Source organism: Protopterus annectens, chromosome 4.part0 (genome assembly GCF_019279795.1).
Source record: "Protopterus annectens isolate FY-2018-M chromosome 4.part0, PAN1.0, whole genome shotgun sequence".
Lineage (NCBI taxonomy): Eukaryota > Metazoa > Chordata > Ceratodontiformes > Protopteridae > Protopterus > Protopterus annectens.
In genome coordinates this window covers 415,731,613-415,754,335 of record NC_056733.1, presented here as the reverse complement: position 1 = coordinate 415,754,335, position 22,723 = coordinate 415,731,613, and the positions used below count along the sequence as shown (strand labels likewise).

The 22,723-nt window shown below is 39.5% G+C and overlaps 1 protein-coding gene across 1 annotated transcript in view; it reads left to right on the top strand.

Moving 5' to 3' along the window:
- Positions 1–18,073, top strand: part of LOC122799362 (HORMA domain-containing protein 2-like) — a 1,372,365-nt gene extending 1,354,292 nt beyond the window's left edge. Inside the window, exon 7 of the mRNA XM_044068364.1 lies at positions 16,092–18,073. Within this exon, the coding sequence (XP_043924299.1) occupies positions 16,092–16,184 (93 nt within the window). The 3' untranslated portion in view covers positions 16,185–18,073. The remainder of the gene's footprint in view (positions 1–16,091) is intronic.
- Positions 18,074–22,723: the final 4,650 nt, after the last annotated feature.

Genomic DNA, 22,723 nt, shown 5'->3' with positions numbered 1-22,723 from the left:
ACCCCCTCTGCCGTTTGGTCGGCGTCTTCCATTCCTACCCCCTCCTCTGCTTCTGGAAGGGGCATTATCACTCTGTGTGGACTGAAAGGAACCCTGTGTCTTACAGAACCACATCTTTCCACCTCTTTGCCCTTTGGGGTATGGTCTGAAAGGGACGGAAAAACGGACACCTACAGCAGATAGGGTCTTCCCTTCTTGCTCACACCTAGTGAGGGTCTCCTTTACTTTGGGGCCAAAAAGAGAGGCACCATCAAACGGGACGTTAGTAAAGGAAGACTTGAAGGATTCCGCAAAGGAGCACAGCCGCAGCCAGGATTGTCTCCTAAGTGCAGTCGCTGAAGCTGCCGCTCTACTCGCACCTTCGGCCGCATACGAAATGAGCCTCATGGAGGAGTTGACTACAGAGTTAAGGGTATTAAGTTGTGCTGTCACTTTCTAGGTAACAGCAGCATCTGTACGACCCTGGAGAGTATCTCAGAGTTCCTTGAGGAGATCCCTCTGTAAACGCGTAAAATGCGTCAAGTAGTTCAGCGATCGCATGGAAAAAGTCGCAGAACTGAAAACGCGCTTCCCATATCTGTCCATCATCCTAGAATCCTTATTAGGAGGATGGACAGCGGAAGAGGACTCTGACATGTCCTTCTTAGTGGCTGCCGCCACCACCATAGTATCCACTGGAACACCCTTGGTAAGAAAACTCTTGTCCTGGGGGGCTGTTATAAACTTATTTGGTCTGCGGGGAACTGGTTCCACCGTGTCAGGTGTCTCCCAAGCCCTACGAGCTATCAAGTCCATAAGTTCGTCAAAGGGAGGTGTCACCCAGGAGGTAGAAGGTAGAGCCCCGAATGCCTTCAGCAATACTGATTCATCCACCAAAGGGTTAAGTGGCTGCCAATCTCCCCTCTGTTTTAGGATCTCCAGGATGTCCGCAAAGGAGACATCCTCCGAGGGGGACCGTGGGGACCCTTCTGCTTCATCTAAATCTGTATCTGATGTAAGAGATTCCTGTGGGGAATCTATGTGCCTCCTCTTGCACAGTCTTTTCCTTGGTACTTCTTCAGATGGAGCTTCTGGAGAAGCGTCCGAGGAACTGGGAGCACCCTCTGGGGGCAGCTGAGGCATTGGGTCTCGACGCTTTGTAGGAGCCGAGGATACAGAAGTCGAATGTGGGCCCTTAGGGGGAGGAGAAGAAGAATCCAATGAGATATGTGTCTGCTTCGACAAGACCTTCCTCATGGCGTCGAAGGCACCGGTACCCGGATCCGAGGACCTCCCTGGTTCCGAGAAACCAGGAACAATCCTCGACATCGGGGGTCCGGGCTCCGACCCAGAGGACGGTGCCGAACTAATCTGAGCCGAGGCTCCTAGGGGGAGAGTCGGTACCGACAGCTCGGTTCGACTGTCCGCCCCGGAACCCAGGAACGATAGTCGGCTCCGGGACCCCTCGATCCGTTCTGAGGGCATCAAGGTCAACGGTACCGAAAGCACGGCTGTAGGCTTTGGTATCGAGGGTTCTACCCTCATCGGAACTTCGACTCTCGGCTCCGAAGACTCGACAGGTCTCGGAGGAGGAGCAGTAGATGACCCAGGGAGGGCTTTGAGTTTCAAAACCAGCTGGGACGAAACTTCGATCAATTTGGAAAGGGCCGAGTTTTCCATTAACTTCTGTATCACTCGATCCACATCCGAATCAGATAAGGGTCTCAAAGAGCGGGTTGAAGGGGCCGAAGTCGTCACCGAGTGAAGAATCGATGGCGGCGGAACCTCCGAGACCGGCTCCAAGACCGGAGTCTCGATCAAAGATATACATTCGAAAGCCGACTCCGAAGTCTGTGGAGCCGGTGTCCGAATCTTAATGGAGGTGCTCGGAGCCGAAGACTTTGGCTCTGACCCTCTCGAAGACTTGGACCCCTTCGAAGACTTGGATACCAATTCAGCCTTGTCAAGGGCCTCCTGAAACTCGGGTTTTAACAAACCCCTGTCTACTAACTTCCTGCGCCTCTCCATCATGACCCTCCCACTAAAGGAATGACAACTAGAACAGTCCTCCTGTAAGTGGAGAGGGCCAAGACAGTAGACGCAGGAAGAGTGGTTATCCGTGATGGACATTTTTTGTCTGCATTGACATTTCTTGAAACCTGATTTTTGTTTTTCAGACATGTTGAAATACCCCGAAGACATATATATATAAACACCTAAATATTTAAGTATATAGATAACACACACACAAAAAAGCCTTTCCTAAAGAAAAAACACCTGTTGACCCAGACAGGATAATAGGCCTAAAAATTGCCTTTAGCGAAAACTTTATAAAAAATAATAATAATAATAATAATCCCACTACAACTACACTAGTAAAAGACTAATATTTTGCTATCAACTATCTGTACTAAATTAAAGGTAAGCTAGACAGAACTTCAAAAAATTGAAAAAACTTTACTGGCCCGAGCTTCTGCGATGCATCTGCTGTCGCGGCAAACTAGATCTGAGGATTAGCACTAGGGGATTGTGGGATAGGACTGTGCCTCAAGCTTTCTCAAGATGCAGAGCTGTAGAAGTGGCCGTCTCGGAGCCGAGGATCGGCTCCGAACCCATGCGTAAGAACAAACAGCGTGATTGAACAATTTCACATCTATGGTTTTCAGCCAACTGAGGTTTTCACTCATAGATTTATAAACATGTTCATTAATATTATGATATAATTTTTACACTCAAACCTGATAAAGTATTTATTTGGTACGAAAGCGATCTTTGTTAAAAGTGTTTCAGTTTAGAAGTTATTAATATTTATTCTGACTGATGTCTAGTGGTAGATCGTTTTGTTAGTTAATTAGTTAGTCATTTTGTTAGTGAGTTGGTTTCTTAATGAATTAAGTTTGGATTGGTAAGTTAGCCTTAATAAGCTGTTCTTATATTATATATTTTAATTTGTCTCTAGCTTTTTAGTTTCAATTCTGAGGTAACACCGTCTCAGTTTACACTATGGTGTTAAGGGAGAAAGGGAATTTGGTTAAAAGAATGAGTTTAATGCTTTTATTGCTCCTAATAGAACCACCCTCTATAACCACTCCCTTGCTCCAAATAACCTGATTATATATAAATAATGAATGTCTTTAATGCTTTTCATTATACTCAACCAGGATCACTTGTTTGTGTGTGTCAATAAAGGATATTCCATTGTAACTCAACTGTGGACTACCTACTATTTTCTGTTTTATTATTTTCTACTATACATTTTACAGTTCAATTTTTATTAGTGAACTAGGTGCATAAGATAATTCAAGGAATGAGCTTCACACCCTCCACATTGCGAAGTTTCTTCTTGGTTTGTTTTTGACCCAGTATAGATTGCATACTGGGTTTTCTGAGACTTTGAGGGATAACATGGATTTTTCTTTTTGTCTTTATCAAATTCACATGGTCAGTTCTTTCCAAATGTGTTTCCTTTAGCATAGCTATTTGCGCTCTGCATTTCGTAAAATAGTTACCTGCTCTTTCTTTTTTGTATATACCTTGAGACCATTCATGTTCAAAGATAATATGGAAAGTGTCATCAATATGATAAGAAGTTATTATTCCTACCTCTTAATTATAACAGCTTTTTTTTTTAAATCTAGTTTCACTTTTGCGGTACATGCAAGCACTAATGTTTAGCAGGTTGATCTTTTATACAGTTATTTCTTGTCATATCCATTTGAACCAGTGTCACATCTTGAAAGAAATTTTGTTTAATGAAAACCCTCATACAAGAAACAGATACACCCCCAAAACACCCCTAGAACCTATTAACTTAAAAAAGACATACAAAAATATGTAATCTTCAAGTAATGAAGTTTAACTCTTTTAATAGGAACAGTTGCTCCAGATAGACAGTTACACTTACATGCTTTAATTGACCTATTAGGGTTATCCACACTAAGACACATGGTACAGCCTCTACTTCTACTTACACTACATGCTGTCTATTTTTGTTGTATCTTTATTCGTATCGCAGATATAGAATAGAACTTGAATGCTTTCAGAAAACATCTGTTAGTCATTGAAAGAAAAAGGTATTTTGTTATTTTCCTATTATCAGCTTGTCTCCATAGAAACAAAAGAACCATATACACAGTTGCCTTCATATAGAAGCTTTTCATGTTGCACTGTGAACATTTATTTGTTAAAGGAAAACTTCTCATTACATTCAGTGTTCATTTATTTACATGCTTCCAATTAAAACATGTTGTTAGATGAAGCCAAGGGCCTTAATTCAGTCATTCCCCTATGCAAAAGTAAGAACAATATATCAGTTTTATTTATATCATAATCTCTATACTTTTGCAACCTGCCCTTCACCTCGGCAATGCAAGATTACAGACTATTGTTTTAAACATTTGTCGAGGCTTTTGTCTGTTTTTACATTGCAGTGCCTAGATTTCTTAAAGTAAACAAGAAGAAAGAAAGAGGTTAAAAATGACACCTGTTTACTTTAGTATCCCTATAACACACAAAAATAACTGAAAAGTTGCTTTAACTATATAACATGCAGTATATGTCATGTTTTATAAAAAATACTGGTAAGAACAAAAAATATTTTACTTACAGTTACCTCTTTCTTCCAGTTCACCTCTCCATAGTGTTCTTCCAAACATTAATGACATGAAGTAGGGCATATGCTTTGAAGTACCCTTCACATTAAACAAAGTCAAAAAGGTCCAGTATTTCCAGGTATTCTTGCTCAGACATATTTCACAAATATGACTGATGCTTTGTAATCCCACATTTATTCATTAATTTCCAAGTTGCGTTTTTTTTTTTCTTCCTGTTGATCTCCACCTCCCAACTCCAGTCTCTAGTTCATTTCCAGGATATCATTGGTTCTTCTAGTCAACTCCTGTGCTTTTCTCTGTCTTTCAAGCATTTTCTTTTGGAACATTGGAAAGGGTTTCACTGGCAAAGTCTCTCTATGGGCTTTAATATCAGAAGAATAAGAAAAGAGTCCCCTTTTGTGTGATCATTCACTTTTTGTTGGACAAACTTTTTTTTATTTCTTCCTAATAATGTTCTGCATCAAAAATGACTTTGATCCTCCAGGAAAAAATATTCTGAAGATAGCTTGATACAGCCGCTTGAATCTCACACCTGTCTCTCGGTATTCCCTGATTGCTGGAATGCATTTACTCCTCTTCTGCCTGGTGTACAGTGAGTAATCATTTTCCACAAACACTCCAAATTTTACTACTTTGTTCTACTGTCACAGTTTTGTCAGAATCAACTTTTTCTGCTGGTTAGATTGCATCTTTACTATTAGAGGTTTTGGCTGCTTTCTCATGGCCAGGTTTGTAGCTTGCACACAATGTGCCCTTTCAACTCTTGCTCTGGAATACCAGTCCACTTGCTTATTTGTGCTTTCATAAACTTAATACATTCTATTCCTTCCAGTTTCTCTGGTATAGCAGAAAATCTTAGGTTTTCTGTACACGTTATGTCCTCTAATTCTACCATTTTTTTGAGACATATCTTCTTGAGCAGTCTCATACTCAGTCATTTCTTCATTTAAACCTCTGTTTTTTGCAGTTTTATCAACTCATCTGAATATCAGTTTAAAGCTTCTTCTGTTTTTTTCCAGTTTTTTATTATTTAAGTTGTTATACTCCTTCATTGGTTTGTTTATTTTAATCAGCTCTGAGCACATTCGACTTATTTTTTCTTTGTCTAGGTTACAAGAAGTCACGTCTTGCACCAAAGCTGGAGCTTGAACTGCTTTTTGATAAACAGCTGCAGGATTCTTCACAGCCAGTGTTTTTTTCCCACCTTTTTTGGTTGATATTTTGACAGGTTCTCTAAATTTCTTCTTTGCTGGCATCCAGGCAGTGCATTTACTAGCCAGTAATTGAAATTTACCCAAAAAGATAAATTCACTGTCTCTCTTTTCTGAGTTTCTATTTTCACACTGGGAAACCTGAAATTAAGCTACTGTGCAGCCATCTTGGAAGTCCTCTTTTATGTTTTATTTTTGATAAATAATGACTTGCAATGTATGGATCACTGCGATTATGCTCTGAATCTTGGGAAAATACATGCTTGTTAAAAACCATTCTGACATCGGAAGGGTTCTTAACAAGCTTTTATTAAAGAGCAACAACGGGATTCTATTATTAAATGCTTAACTTCTCTGTCCTTTTCTCCCTATTTACTCTCCCTACTATGAATAAACAACAATACAGCATTTAAAATATTTTAAATCGTCTGTTGCTCTCCACTAGAACAGTACCTTACTGTAATGTGCTGGTTTCACTTTCAAAAAACTTTTATCCCACCCTGGAAAAGCTTGCTGCAGTCTACAATTCATTGATGTCATCAAGACCAATGAATACTGGTAGTTTTCTGGCCAATTCCCTCCCCAACAGGACAGAAACATAAAACTCTAACAAAAATAAAATAAAAAATGCCAACAATGGTGCGACCACTGCAATAACAGAAGAACCTTTATTAAAAAACAAAGAGCTTTCACCCTGCAACCTCAGGGCTTCATCAGAGTCATTTTTTATTTTATTTTTGTTAGTGTTACAATTCCCTCCCCAAACTGACATCACCACGACTGTCCTAAAAACCCACCCATGCTGTGATGTCACAGCTCCCTGGTACTTCCCCTACCCATACAGAACATAAAGGCTAGAACAAGGAAACAGTACATGAGTCAAGTCTCCTTCTGTGAGAGGTCAATCACAGCAGGTAGCAGCTCAAGTTACCGTTAGCACTTTGACAGCTAGGGAAGTTAGGTGTGAAGAAGGATGGGAGATGAGTCAAAGTAGTGCAATTCATGCTTCACAAAAGACTGCAATTTAGCCATTCTAAAAAGAAGCCACAGCAAAAAGCACTTTGAAATCTGTTCTGTGGCATTTGTACTGTTTGTGTTTTAAGTAATCACTGAACGGCATGAATGTTACTTAAAATTGACTGAAAGACAGTAGTGTATGCATATAAAATTAATGCAGTAACAGGAGCTTTAGGAAGAAAGAGGCTTGTAATTTTTTACAGACATGCATTGCATTGTGGGATACCAAGAGACAAACTAAATAATTAAAATGACTTCAAGATGCCAGACTCCATGTGGTCAGACTCAGATATTATGTATAAAAATATTTAAAAACCTGTAAATAGTCCAGAGTGGTGTTAAAATGTAGGAAATACCAAACCATGATGAAATAAACATGTTTTTTTTAAGTCTGTGGGTGTGGTTCTCCTTTAAGTAGCTCTTACTACTGTTAAACTCTATTCACTCACTAGAGCATTGTAGCAATCAGCAATCACCACAAAAGAGCAGTGGGAAGCTGTTAAACACATCATTTGGAATTTTTTAAAGTCTGACTGAAGTGTTTAACAGTCTGAATGAAGTGTTTAACAGCTTCCCATTACTCTTCTGTTGCGGTTGCTCTCAGTGTGGCAACAGTAATTTTTTTCTAAGACTTTTCAGTATATGGCTACTGGATCAGATATATTCAGATGCAATATTAGGTTCATTTGCAATTTTCTATGAAATTTCTATGCAGCCATTCCCAGTGTAACTCATATTTATATTATATACATCTTGCGTCACAGGTATGCTTCTGTTATAGCAGTAAACAGTTAAAAATACCATCCCCTTTTAGATCACTAATGCCCCTTTTGCCCTTCCCCCAGCTGTCTGTAGCTTCCGGCACCTCTGATTTGATGAGCTTATGGAGTGAGAAACTTATGTTGGAAAAAGAAAGGTCTTTTAATTTTTTTTCAAGGTTTTCTTGGCTCCTACAAGAATTCCAAAAATGTAAGTACTTCTAAGGCTGTTCCAGGGCTCAGTTAAACAAACCTACATTTAGTGTATCTTGCAATGAAATTGCTGTTGTTGCAGATACTAATCCTAGGAAAATGTTGGGCAGTGTTTCTTTTGTATCTGAGCTTGGGCTGTCTAAGTTCTAGCCCCTTCCAGGCCTTCTTTGGCCATAAGCATTAACACTTCCCACTCTTTCTGCAGACTCCCTTGGTTGACTTTTCTTGGACTTGAGGACATTAAGAAATGTACAAATCAAGATGGCTGTCCTCTCTTCCCCTTCCATTTCTAGGGAGGTAAGAAAAGAGTATGTTTTAGCCCCGCCCCTCAATTTGGATGCCTACTTTTTGATTCCCTGTCTGGTTATGGTAGAATCAAGGCTGTTATTCTTGCTGTAGATTTCCTTATCAGCAACAGCTTCTCATCTTGCTTTTGTGTCAACTTCCATCAAAGTCTGACCTCAGTGTTGACCTATTTAACTCTAAGTGCCATGAAGGTAGAGGTTGTTGGCATTAATTAGTCAACCCAGACCATGATGCCAATACCATTGATGACATTTAGAATGGTACTTTATTGTTGTTCCATGCCTTGGGTGCAGAGCCGCCCACCTTGGCATCTGTGTTTAATGGGGGACAAGGGCTGGGACAGGACACCTGAGATTGAGCTTTTCAGTACCAGTGGCCTCCATACCACCTTACTGTTTGACATCTGGTGCTTTGTTAGTGTAGGTCCTGATGTAGCAGGCTTCAAAGCAGACTTTGTTGGAGGATCAGGCCTGCAACCTACCAGTAGTATGCTTCATTTCAGGAAACCCATTTACCTCCGTTTTTAGCCCAGCTGTCTTTGTGCCAGAGACGTGGGGGGCAGGGAGGCTGACCTAGTGAACCACAGATAGACTGACATTGTTACCTGTTCTTTCTCTCACTCAAACTGTTCCCCTCTGAATGGCAAGGTATAGATAGGAATTTACAAAATGTAAAAATGCCAGTTAAGCAGCACTGGAAATTCCTCATCATGTACAAGCATCACCAAACAGTTTTTGGTAATAGTACAGCAGTGCCACAAAAATCACTGCAGTATTTTTTTAACAGGGTGGCACTTTGGTAAGTTCTATCTCACAGATTACAAGAAAATGACAAACTATGAAACAACCCAATTACATTTAGAAAGAAAATTAATAATAACTTATGCTTCACTGCAATCTCCAAACAGTAAAAGCATTTATATACTAGAATTCACTGTGTTCCTACCCATGTCACCTTATTCATGTATGCTAACCCAGCTGTATGTATTACATCAGAAAAATCCTTTCCCTAAAAGTACCACTGCACAATACACTTGGATGCTCTTCTCATACTTAATCCCACTTGCATAGCACAAAACTATCCCCTTATGCAGTCCTTACTCTAACCCTAACCAGGGAATACTTATGCTCACATTCCAACCCCCCAAAACAACCCATTAACCACTGCAGAGCACATTCATATATACTTTGACACAGATCACAAAGTCACAGCATTAACACTGCCTCCTTACCTAGCCGTTAGAACCCTAAATGGCAAACACTTACACATACACATTCCCACCACTAATAGCAACCCAATTGCCTCTTTCAGCAAAATGAACATTTACACTAACATTTGGTAAATCACTCACACAATAAAAAGAGTAAAGACTACAAAGTTTACTTAGACAAGCAAATGAATGTTCAAACAGGTAAACTGAAACCACCATATAAATATATATATATATATATATATATATATATATATATATATGTTTTTGCAGAACAAGTATTCATGAATGCTATGGTAGTGCTTGCAAAGGAGTTTCACTGGGTTGGTTTTATTTAGTTATTTTTGATTATTTGTGATCCAATATATATATATATATATATATATATATATATATATATATATATATGGTTTCACTTCATAATTTCGAAATGCTGAAATCTCGAATTTCAGCATTTCGAGACCATGAAGCTGTAACTTCAGAATTCAGAAAATGCATAAGAGTGAATTTGAATATCTCGAATCTGCACTTATGCATTATTGGTACGTTACGTGAAGTGTCTGTTTGGGATGGTGTTTGGAATGTCATGTAAGTGAGTGTATGTGAGCGTTTTTCTGACTTTTACATGTGGGTTAGGTTAGGGAGGTGTAAGTTGAGATGTGAGTGTTGGATGTGTTGGTGTGTGTGTGTGTGTGTGTGTGTGTGTGTGTGTGTGTGTGTGTGTGTGTGTGTGTGTGTGGGTGTTGTGGTTTGTATGTGGTGTGGTGTGTACTGTGTGTTCAGTGTTCTGGTTTCGGCTTTGTAAGTGTCAGTGTTGTGATGGTTTCAGTTTCATGGCCTCAAAATGCTGAAATTAGAAATTTCAGCATTTCGAGATTATGAAGTGAAACTATATATATATATATATATATATATATATATATATATATATATATATATATATATATATGGGTCTACTTCACATGACTGAAACTTCATTTGGCTGACTTTCATTTGACCGAGACCAAAATACCTAATTTTCAAAATACTGAAAACTCACTTGACTGAAATTCATAATACTGAAACCTTACAATGCTACATTTCAAAATACTAACATGTAAACCGTAGACATGCACACTTACAACACCAATGACTAACTCTTTCCATAACTTAAAAACTACTTAACTCTTAACAGAAACTAGATGATATAAAACCAAACTAGGTGGGGGGCTACGTTCCCCCATACCCCCAATGTATACTAACTCCAGGATCGCATATATCTTTTACTTACCTTACAGTAGTCTACATGCTACTACTATTGCTGGGAATACACAAAACATCTGCCATATTACTTGAGATACTTCCCATAAAAATGTAAACAGACATAAGCACATTTAGAAACACTACAGCACAACTTTCTACATGGCTATCAGTATTCTGACAATCAGCACTATAAGTTACAGTAATTAATTTTATCACAAGCAAGTCACGGGAGAAGGGAAACCCACATCATGTCTATGGCTTACAATTCAGTATAATGAGATTCAGTCAAATGAGTTTTCAGTAGTTTAAAAATTTGGTATTATGGTCTCGATCAAATGAAATTTCATTCATGTGAAGTAGACCCATATATATTTATTTATATATATATATATATATATATATATATATATATATATATATATATATATATACACACACACACACACACACACACACACACACACACACACACACACACACAACTGGAGATAGTCTAATTCTTCAGTTGCATGTGACGTAACACCAGTGTTACTACTGATATAGTGTGTATCTTCAGCTGACTGTAATTTTATCTAATTGTAATGTTTACTCTTACAAGTAGACTTCCTGAAGAAGATAGTACAGTTGCATAAGACATTTGACATAAGTGGAGATGCTATCTGTTGTATCTATTTTTTTTTTCATTCACAACCAGTTCATCAGAAATACTTAACATTAACTTGAAGGTGTATGACCTTGTAGCGAGTTTTATTAAGTAAAGGTGTTGCAGGGAGTAGAGCCCCAGCAGTACCCTAACCATAGTAGATTCCTGAGGAGAGATCATCCGTCTGCTATACTGCCTGACCCTTCCAGGCTATTACAGTTAAAGGAACCAGGCACCATTATGCTGTAGTGTACAAATATTTTCAGGTTACTAAAGGTGGAAAAGTGTTTCTTGATTTTTGGATGTTTCGTTTTGTTTGCACTTATTATTTTGCCATGTGCAGTTTATCAAAAGTACACACCTGGTGGCATTCCAGGGTCAAAGAACCAAAGAGAGCTTAAGATACTTGCGTATATATTTTTATTTAACATTTTTTAATTTGGCTATATAAGCTGTTCCCTGGACACTTTACAGCAATGTTGTGCCATAATGGCAGAGACAAACATAAAGAGAAAATGTACACCAAACATATAATAGTACAATATTTGTGAATTACAAATTTAACACCTGACATTACAATATACAACTCAAAAAATAAACACGTAAATCAAACAATAGAACAGAAACTATATATGGGATTCTCATACCTTCACAGGCATAATTCCAGTACTGGTCTTCAAGGCAGTGCTGTAGCAAGGGTTGGGTGAACAGGACAATTGTCATTGGTGCCAACTTGTTGGAAGTATCAAAAGCTAGGAAAAATGTGGCTGCTTGCAATAATCATCATCATCAGACCCCTTTTTCCCATTTTTCTACATGTGGTCGGGGTATCCTGTTAACTGTCGCCAACTCTCTTGATTCAGTGCCACACTCCTGTCTTCTTCAACACGCATGTCTGACTGTCACAGATCTTCTTTCACACAATCCATCCACATCTTTGCTGGACATCCTCCCTTCATCTTACCTTCTTCCTGTCTGTCCCAAATCTTCCTCACCAGATTGTCTTCTGCTTTTCTACACATGTGCCTAAACTGCCGTAATCTGTTCTCTTTGATCTTTTCTGCAATTGGAGCTACTTTGGATTCTGTTGTTATGTCCTCCTTTCTTCGTCTGTCCCACAGTGTGCATCCTATCACCTTTCTCAGACACTTAATTTCCATCACATTCTAGCTTCTTTAACTGTTCTGCCTTTACTGGCCAGGTTTGTGTACCATACAGTAGTACTGGTTGCACCACTGTCTTGTACACCTTACTTTTCAGCTTCTTTGGCATTCTTCTGTCATAGACTACACCTGATACTCTGTGCCAGTTGGCTGCAGCCCCTCTGATTCTAGCTTTGACCTCTTCATTCAGACTACCCTTGTCCTCAACTACTCTTCCCAGATATTTGAAGCTGTTTACCTGTTCCACTATCTTCCCTTCTATCTCTATTCTCAGCTTCTTCTGATTTCCCCAATTTGCTGCAATTACCACCATCTTATCTGTGCTTAGTTTCATCCCATATGCCTTCAGATTTACATTCCATTCTCCTATCCTTTGCTGAAGATCTAGCTCAGAGTCTGCCTGTACTGCCACATTGTCTGTATACAGCAGCTTTGTTGATCCATCCTCTCCAAACTGTTTGCTAATGTAGTCCATCACCAGTATAAACAGCAGTGGGCTCAGAGCTGAACCCTGATGTACACCCACTGGGAACCTTTCTGTGAGGCCGAACACTGTTCGTACTTGAGTCATTGGGTTATTGTACATAGCCTGTACTAATTATACCAGTGTTTATGGGACTTCAAACCACCGCAGTACTGCCCAGATCAGCTTTCTTGGGACCTTGTCATATGCTTTTCCAAGTCTAGGAATGCCCAGTTGGACTCTCTCCTCATCTCAAGCTTCTTCTCAAGTATCCGTCTCAATGGAAACATCGGGTCAGTTGTGCTGCATCCTGATCTGAATCCAAACTGCTCATCTCCCATCTTACATTCTACTACTCTGCGTATCCATTTATCAATCACCCACCCCAGAACTTTCATGCAGTGTGATAGGGGTTTGATGCCTGTGTACTGCCCACAGTTGTGGATGGCCCCTTTGTTCTTGTACACTGGCATGAGTATGCTTATTCTCCAGTCATCTGGGATACGCTTTTCTCTCCACACTGCTATTAGTACCCCCAGGAGCCATTTCTCCCTTATCTCACCTAGCATCTTTATCGTGTCTGCTGTGACCTCATCTGAGCCTGTTGCTTTCCCTGACTTCATCTTCCTTAGTGTCGTTCTTACTTCTAGGGTGGGCTCCTCTTCTTCTCTCATTGTAAGTTGTTTCTGGGGCAGTACAGCTTCTGTGAGGTTTTCTTCATTCAGAAGCTGCTGGAAATACTCCTTCCATCTGCCTTTGATGTCCTCTGGGCTGGTGAGCAGGTTGTTGCTGACATCCCCTTATGAAGGGTGTCTGACTGTCTTCTTTATTTTTCTGTCTTTGCCTTGCAACCTGATATAGTTTCTTTGTGCCCCTCACTGAGTCACTTTCCAGAAATTGGTACAGTGCTTCCGATGCCCTATTCTTTGCTATTGCAACTTCTTTCTTAGCTTCTTTGTTAGCCAACCAGTAGTACTTCCTAGCCTGGCCAGTCTTTTCTGTTTCCCACTTCTTCCTGTACTCCTTTTTTCTTTTGATGACTTCCTGGACTTCTGCATTCCACCACCAGCTTTCCTTATGTACCTTATTTCTGTACCTGGCTCGGCCACATATCTTTTCTGCAGTCCTAACACATGCTGTTTTTAGGCGCTACCATTCTTTTTCAACTCCCCCTATTTCCTCCTCTTCTTGGGGTGCTAGAGCCCTGAGTAATTCATTGAACTGTTGTACTTTCTCTCCAGTCAACTTCCAGGTCTTCAGCCTGGTCTCCGTTGACCTTAGAGCCTTCTCTGACCACTGCTTGCAGCTGATTGTGGCAACTAGTGGTTTATGCTGTGGGCCGACTGTTTCACTGGAGATGACTTTGCAATCATGGATTCTTCCCCAGTGCCTTTTCCTTACTAGGAGGAAGTCTACCTGAGTTGCATGTTGACTATTCTTGTATGTGATCTTGTGACTGTCTCTCTTTCTGAACTGTGTGTTGGCTATTATCAAGCCATTTGCCAGACAGAAGTCCAGAATGGCTTCTCCTCCTTTATTCCTGTTGCCCCACCCATGTGGACCCAGGCAGTCCTCATATCCTGTTTTGTCTATCCCAATATGTGCATTCAAGTCATCCATTATCAACACCAATTCACGTTGTCCTGCTTTATCTAGTAGGTCCTGTAACTGCTGTCTGCATGCACTCTTTTCCTCACTATCACAACCCTGCTGTGGGGCATAGGTTTAGATTATGAATACTGCCCTATCATTACACTGGAGTCTGACTGCCATGAGTCTGTCATTAATTCTGATGATATCCCTTACTGCCTTCTGAAGCCTCTGTCTCACCACAATTCCTACACCATTTATAGCCTGGGAGAGACCAGATGGCTTTGTGGTTAAGGTTTTTGCCTCCCATGCACAAGGTACAAGGTTCCATCCTGACCTCCGACCAATGCCTGTTTGGAGTTTTCATGTTCTCCCTGTGTCTCAGTGGGGTTTCTCCCATGTCCAGGAAACATGCTGAGTGTTTCCATCTTAAACTCACCAATGAATGGAGTCGTGGACAGCAGTACAGACTCTACGTGGTGCCCTATAGGGGGAAGAGTTGTACAGACCAACTGCTTTGTGCATCTGCTGTGGTGCACAGTATTCTCAAGATAGGAGAACACGGATCACAGACTGTGTGCCGTGGCAGGGCTAGCCACTCGACAGTGTAAAATATGGCTTTAGGTGATTCGGTCATGTTGACTAATGTCGCCAAAAATGGGCATGGGTAGTTATCTGTGATAAGTGGGTTGAGGACCCGGCCTACTCTGACCCACATCAAGGACCCATGCTAATGGTGGGAGGGGTATATATGCCCCTATTGGCCAGTGTGTGCCCACCGTAAAGCCCAGCAGCCCTGGGTCAATAAGCTGCTGGCTGGCCGGTGTCTAGTTGCCCAGCCTGGGTTATCTGGGATAGTTCTGTTGAGCAAACGTTGGACATAAAACCAACCAACCTGCCAAACATGAACTGAGAATTGCTGTGCTTAATGTAGGTTCACTGACAGGACGCAGCTTGGAAGTGGATGACATGATGATATGGAGGAGGCTGGGCATCCTATGTATCCAGGAGATGAGATGGAAGGGCAGTGCAGCAAAGGCACTTGGCTTGGAATCCAGAGTCTACTACTATGCTGCTTACAAACTGTCATTAAAAACTGTTCATTATGATTACTTAATACACAGCTTGTAAATTGTCTATCAGATCTGTTTTTTAGCTTACTTAAAAGGACTGACAGATAATTTACAAATTATCTGTTACATGATTTTAATTGTGATTACTTAATTGCTTGTAAATGATGAAACCTTTTTTTAAAGGCTGACAGCTTACAAGCTGTCATTAAACAGCTTTGCGATCTCTTATAGACAGTGGAGGAGGAGGGGGACAAATGGGGGTACTGCCCAAAGCACCAATACCTTTGCTGCTGCTATGCTGACACAGAGAAGTAGAACCTGAAAATAAAGTCTAACTAGGATTCTGGAAATGTTAGGAGGGTAAACCAAATGTAATACTTTGCTGTGGTCTATCCTCAGTGATCTGCTTTTATAGAATGTAATATTTCAAGTGCACTTCTACACACAAAGCATTGTATTTCTCCACTTTTCATGCACAGTGTATTTCTCAGTGGTTGTTTTGGAGTCCAAATACAGCCTACACCTTAATTCAGCACTTGAGGCCAAATAGTTCAGATTAAGAATAACATTTCTGACCAGTATGCATTATCGATTGTATCTTTTTTTCCAGACATTGGATTTTTCCTGCAGTCAAGATGGAAGAATTGCACAAAAGAGACGGAAGGTTAGCGTCCCAGTGAGAAACTATGAGCCATATAATTAATTTTTATAACCTGCTGTGTCAAAATGTTTGTCTTCTCGTACATGTCTATGATGACATTTTTGATCTGATTATAAAATATTTCTTGTGGCAACGAATAGTTTACTGTTGAAGTGAAATGTGATCTTTCAATTTTTCATTAAACAAGACCATTATTGTTTATAATCTAGTTATATTACAATTAGTCATACTCTAGTTAGATTATATTAATATTAAAAATGCTATTAGAAGTTGTAGGAATGCTTGCTAATGTTAGAGGTTTTCACAGACCACATGAAAAAGCAGTTGTCTTTTTATAGGACCTAACACCGTAAAATACTGATCAGATTTTATGTTAGACACAAGGAGTTTAAACTAAAATGGTATGTATGTTGAGAGCTAGCAGAGCATGGAAAATTTTATAAAAGTGTATGTACAGTTCTTGCTATCAACAGCCTTATACAGTGCAATAGACCATCTCAAAAAAGGGAAAAACGTCTGTCAATTGTAAACTATTCTTTTTACATTTTAATGCTGCTGTTATCTTCTCAGATAACGGTACTTTGTGTCACAGAATTCCCATCTGCTAGTACAGAATAAATGGCTTGTTTGCTGCCTCCCTAGTCTGGTGGTTAGTTACATTCTCTTCCCCGTCTGGATATTACATACTACTTTCTGCTAGCCCAGTCCTCATTTTCTCTACAATCTTAATCTTTTAGATGCCTATATTCACACAGGGTCTCTATCCACGGATGCATTTTATATGCCTGTTGATAAACTGGTGGAAACATTAACATCTCTTTATAAACAATGTAAGCCCATTTCCATTTCTGAATCAGGATCACTTTGGGTTGCTACTGTTAGAATTATGGGGTTTCATTGATGGTCAAAGAATGGCTGCAGCCTTCCAAATGCAAGATTTGAAGCTGCTCAATGCCACTTCCACCTGTCCCTCTCCTCCTGATAACTTATTGCAATGCTCAGTATTTCCCTGTGCACATCTGTCCCACCACAATCCAAATCCATAACCCATATCTTCATCAGTGCAGTAAATGTTACTTTTTGTGTCAGGTTGCTGACATCAGTGACATTTTTAATATAGCAGTTTGTTTCAGTTTTTTGGTTTAGTTGTCTCTCTTCCCTTTCAGTGTAAAATGTAAACTGATAATGAGAGCACTATAATTGATTCAGTGCTTGCTGTAGCAAACTCTACTAATTAGAAGCATAGTTTACTGAATTCTGTAAATCAATCTCACTTGTTTGTAGTACCTGGAATTGATTTCTGGGAGTTGTGGCAGGAGGTGCATTTTCTCACATGGGAATTACAGTGGTCTTCCCTTCTGAGTAGCAAACTGCTACAATAGTCACAGTAAATCTGTGCAAGTGTGTACACACATGCATATATATAATAGTGTATATTTGGTTGCTCTGTCCTTAAATACTGTTTGCTTTAAAGTTATGAAAGTGAGTCTTACATTGCAAAAATAATTAGAGAAAAACAGATCATGTTGTCACTATCACACACCCTAGGTTCAGGCAGTGACCAGCACCAAGCATATTGCTGTCATCTGAAGGATAAAACAGAAAATGAAAAAAAATGATGCTCACAGTATTTATTAGGAATGAAACTCACAAAGCTTCTGCCATCTCAGATGCACTCTGGATCTTCTTGTTAGCATCCACAGTGGCAGATAAAAAATTGCTATAAATTTAATCTAATATTGTGGACAGAGAGTATTACTGAAAGAATAATCTTTGTTCTGTTGTTTATTTTAACTCAGGTTGTAGTTCTTACTGTATTTATATTTTGTTAATCTTCTTTTATTTAATTTCATAATAACTACAAATAACTAAACAGTCATAAAAAGCCTTACTGAAAGTCAAAATGCTAATAAAAGTGTGAAGTAAAGCAATGCTGTGGTCTGCGTAATCTGATGTATTTGATAATTATTCTGTATTAGAAAGACCAAGCCGACCAAGCACCATTTGAATATTCACAGCATGAAATGGGAATGGGTGTTTTGCCTTAGCAAAACAAGTTTTTTTCTCATCCACAAGCTATTTTTAAATGTTTAGGTAATGAAAATATTGCAATGGGATTGTGTAACTTTAATACAGTTGTGTGTACTCTGACAAGAAATATTTGTGGATGCAAACTACTACCTTATTTTTCACGCTGACTGGGATTAATATTGATATTTTGATCACATATTAAGTAAATTGTTGCACTACTTCATTTTAATGTTTAAATTAATTGTCAGCTGTTACACTGTTATACTGGTGGATACTTGGAGTTACAACACCAGCCCACTTCTAAAGTTGTACTCCCAGAATAAATGCATCTGGGCTGTCTTGCAGAGGTGAGACACTCTAGAGTTTGAACTAATAGCAATCAGGAAGAATGCAATATTTCTTCCTTTTGTTTCCACCAAAGGGCAGTGTGAGTGGGTTATGAGTATGTTCTACATAGCTTGAAGGATGAATGTCTCATGTGCCTTCCCTCTATTTTTCTTAATGTGCCACCTGCCAGTGAAATTCAGATGACAAAAAGCCAAAGCTCACTTTGGTGGTCTTAAACTTAGAGTCTGGTTTCAGGCCCTTCTCCTGTTGGCCACTTCAGAGATAATCCAAGTGCAAGTAGCCATGACTTCAGTGTTTTGGTAGGACAGCTAACTTCACTTAAGGGTATAGTTGATGCAGTAGTCACAGCTCTTCTACCACATCATCTGAGCAAGATTAGAGGTACTGAAAACTACTAGGAAACCTTCAGCTTGTTGCACTTATTGGCCAAGAAAAGGAAGTCATCATTTAGACTTGAAGACTAAGAAGTAGCCCCTTCTTTACATATAAGAAACTGAAAGTTTGTCTAACGTGGAACATTTGCTTGATTTTAGTGTACACGATAAAGATCATTATCACAAGAAATCATATACATAATTTGAAAGTGGACAGAGACATAATTATTCAGCCAGCCATTTTTGATATTTGGACATCCCCTAGTCTTTCTCTTTTGACATTAGAAGTAAGCCTGATTCTAAGAAAGCCCACCATGTGCTTCACTTTTTTTCTGCTCGAGCTAAATAGTCACTCCACCTAAGTGGCTGTGAGATGCTTTCTCATTTTTACAACAGAAAGTATGTAGTACACATTTTTTTTTTACTTTGTATGGATAAAATGGCATTAGTCGAGAAAGCTACTATCAGGTTTTCTTGTGACTGTCAGATTCCTCAACCCCTCCCCTGAGGAATACTCACTTTCGATCTTGATTTGTTTGGGGAACCTTGAGTTATGAGTGAAGAAATCAATAATATTAAGGGAACATTTCTCCTTTATTCTTTTTGCTTCCATGCCTACTGGCTGTCACACTCCCATTCATGCATTGGGCCATTGTTTTCCTCTATACTGGATATCCCCATTACAGGAGTGACAGTCAGTCAGAGTGACCATCATCCAGGCATTCATGAAGATATTTTGTGTCCTCACTGGCATCCTGGCAATGAGGATAATTCTATTAGGGCCATCATCCCGGCATTTAAGGAGATGTTTTCTGTCCTCGCTGGTATCCAGGTAGTGAGGACAATTCTATCAGAGCCCTCACCCTGCCCTTGGTATTTAATATCCTAGACTTGTCAGTTTGCTTGTGCCTGCTTCTGTCCACAAGCTGTAATGACTGCTGTCACCAGTTTGAGATTACCTGGCCCACGTCCTCTGCTCCTAACATTTCATTGTTGTGCAAGCCTCTACTTGCATGGTGGCCCTTGGCTCACTGGAACCACTAACCCCACCCCCACCCATGTATGGGTGAGCCAGTGCCAGTTGCTGACCCCCACTCTTACCTGCTTGGCTTTTCCAGTACCCAGTCCTGTAGTTGCACTCTAGCTAAATCACTGTAAGGGCTTTACACCTCAGAGGTGGGTACAGTTTAAAAAATGTAATTTTTTTAAACTTGTTTTTGCTGCACTACCTAACACAGTCAATGGACCCATTTGTTGCCCATCACCAGGATGAAGGTCAGTCAGAAGGAGCCGTCATTCAAATACCTATCAGAAGTGGTTGAAGTTTGTTTTTGTTTTGCAGTTCAGTTGCATGCAATCAGTGAAGTGTCAGGTAGGGGTGTGCAAAGGGTTGACCCTGGATGATTTCCCCTCATTTCCATAAGGGGTGCTCCTTTCAATCAGCCCTACCCCTCCCCTTGTGATGGTGGTTTCTGTGGTTTCCACAAGGGAAATCTCACCAACTCATTGTGTCCTTCCTTCCAAGTAACCCTCTCCAGTCCTCCAGGAGAGACAAGGGGGGCAGAATTCTTCAATCCCCAGTATCAGAGCTACATCTTTCTGTGCTATGGAGCCAGGCAATAGAGACACATACAAAATTACTTGTCATTTCTTCTGAAATTAGTCCTATTTCTGGTACTTAAGAAATTACTGCAAAATGAAAACTAATCAAAAATAAAGAAAAGCAAACATAGCCGTTCTCCTCCTGAGTGTAAAACAGTTAGTTATTTTATTTTCAGGAGATGAATAATCTTAATACTTAGTGATACAGCTGGAACACTGGTTGTTGATATAATTCATTTTTTTTTATTTTTAAAATCATAAACACTGTGACTTAAACATTCACACCCTTGAAATTTAAGGGATTAATATTTTGTTAGTTTTCTTAATCTACTAATGATACAATTACCCTAAAAAATGAATTACATTTAATCCCAGAATGAATCCAGAAGTGATTCAGCATGGAATCTATCTCACTTTGATCTCTCTAACACAGTAACAGCTTTTGATTGGTTAATCCTTGGCTTGTTACTGTGCAGTCTAAACACTTAATATTGGTTACAGAGTTGCAGCTGATATCATTGATTACTTGCAAATGCATAGCATTATGAGAGAGAGAGAGAGAGAGAGAGAGACTGATTTTGGAAGCAGATGCTTCAATCTTCATGGGAAATTTCAGTTGCAGATTGTGTGTGTGTGTGTGTGTGTGTGTGTGTGTGTGTGTGTGTGTGTGTGTGTGTGTGTGTTTATATATATATTAAACTATCAACAGTAATGATCCATGATTTTTTTTTTCAGAAGGGATTGGTTTGTGAGGTGGGGTACATGTAATAAGTAGTACATGTTGCTACGGTAGGAGATCAGAAAACATTTACAGTTAAAGCAAAAGAGAAGTATTCAGTCTTAAAATGTTCATTTTTTAGGAGTTGAAGATTCTCTGTGTGTGTGGAAGCAAATGGTATGAATCTTCAGGGTTATATGTGGTATGTTTATATATATGTGCTCATACACACACTCATATGAACAGAGACAGTCAATAATTAAGTGTATTATTATCAGAGTGCACTACCATTATCAGCAAACCATCTCTTACTCAAACATGTCTTCTTCCCTGGCTTGACTGAATTATTCCTTTTCTTTGGTTTGGATGCTACATGTTGGTATATGCAACTGGCTGGTCTCTGTGCACCATTTGTTAGTTTTGTGTGTGTGTGTGTCTGTGTGTATCTAATATATATATATATATATATATATATATATATATATGTGTATGTATGCATATTTGTATGTGTTTTGTATTTTCTGGTGTAATTTTTATCTCTGCAGTTAACTCATGCTAGTCCATTTTGTATAAGTTTCAATAGTTTCTTAATAAACTCCGAAATAAATTCTCATAAGTGTGTCTGTGATAGGCATCTGCGCTATTTATAACACTGCATATCATTTTTACTGGTTCACATTTATTAATACCTTGAAAAGTAAGAAAATGACAGACACGGCAAAGTGATAGATGTTTTAGGCATCTTTACTTGAGGTATTAGAAGACAAAAATAAGAAACATGAGTCCACTAGTGCTTCTTATGAGGACTGTATTTCCACTTTCATGATGCCTAAACAGGGTTATCAGTTCATTTTCTAAACTGCCAAAACCCTCCTCACTGACCCTTGAAGTAAAATAGCACCTTTATCAGTAGCCATCTCAGACTGGATCTATATTATTTCCTCGAAGAGGCATTCCATCGAATGGCTCTTCATTGACCCCTAAGCTGCACAAATCACAAAACGGCCAACTTACACATCAGCGCTTTCTTTCCCTGGAAAGAAATTGCTTGGCTGTGCTTGTTAGTTTGCCATTTTCCCCACTGTAGTGTGATCTTGATGTTGGTATATTTAGTTAGGAGGTGTGTGGGGGGCAAAGCCTCCCCTCTTTGTAATGTTTGTAGTGATGTGTTTTTGTTTTTAAGTCAAGCAATTTCTTTCCCAGGGATGTGAACATTCGTCATTTTGTGGTTTCGTGGTTTAAGGGTCGATGAATGCCTATAGACCCCTGAGACTGTGCCAGGTTAAAACTTTTTCTTAGTGGATGGACCTAGCTTTCTGTGTGAATAAAGGAGGACATTCCCATCATACAAGCATCTCCAGCTCCACATTTTCATAATGATAAGATAGTCACTGAGAAGTACTTTAATATAGTCCATAAAACTGCAAGGTAGCAACAAGGACCTTTTCTTCGTCTCTTCCCAGGACTGATGTCAGTCTGTGTTTAGAATGAAAAGATACAAACCTTCA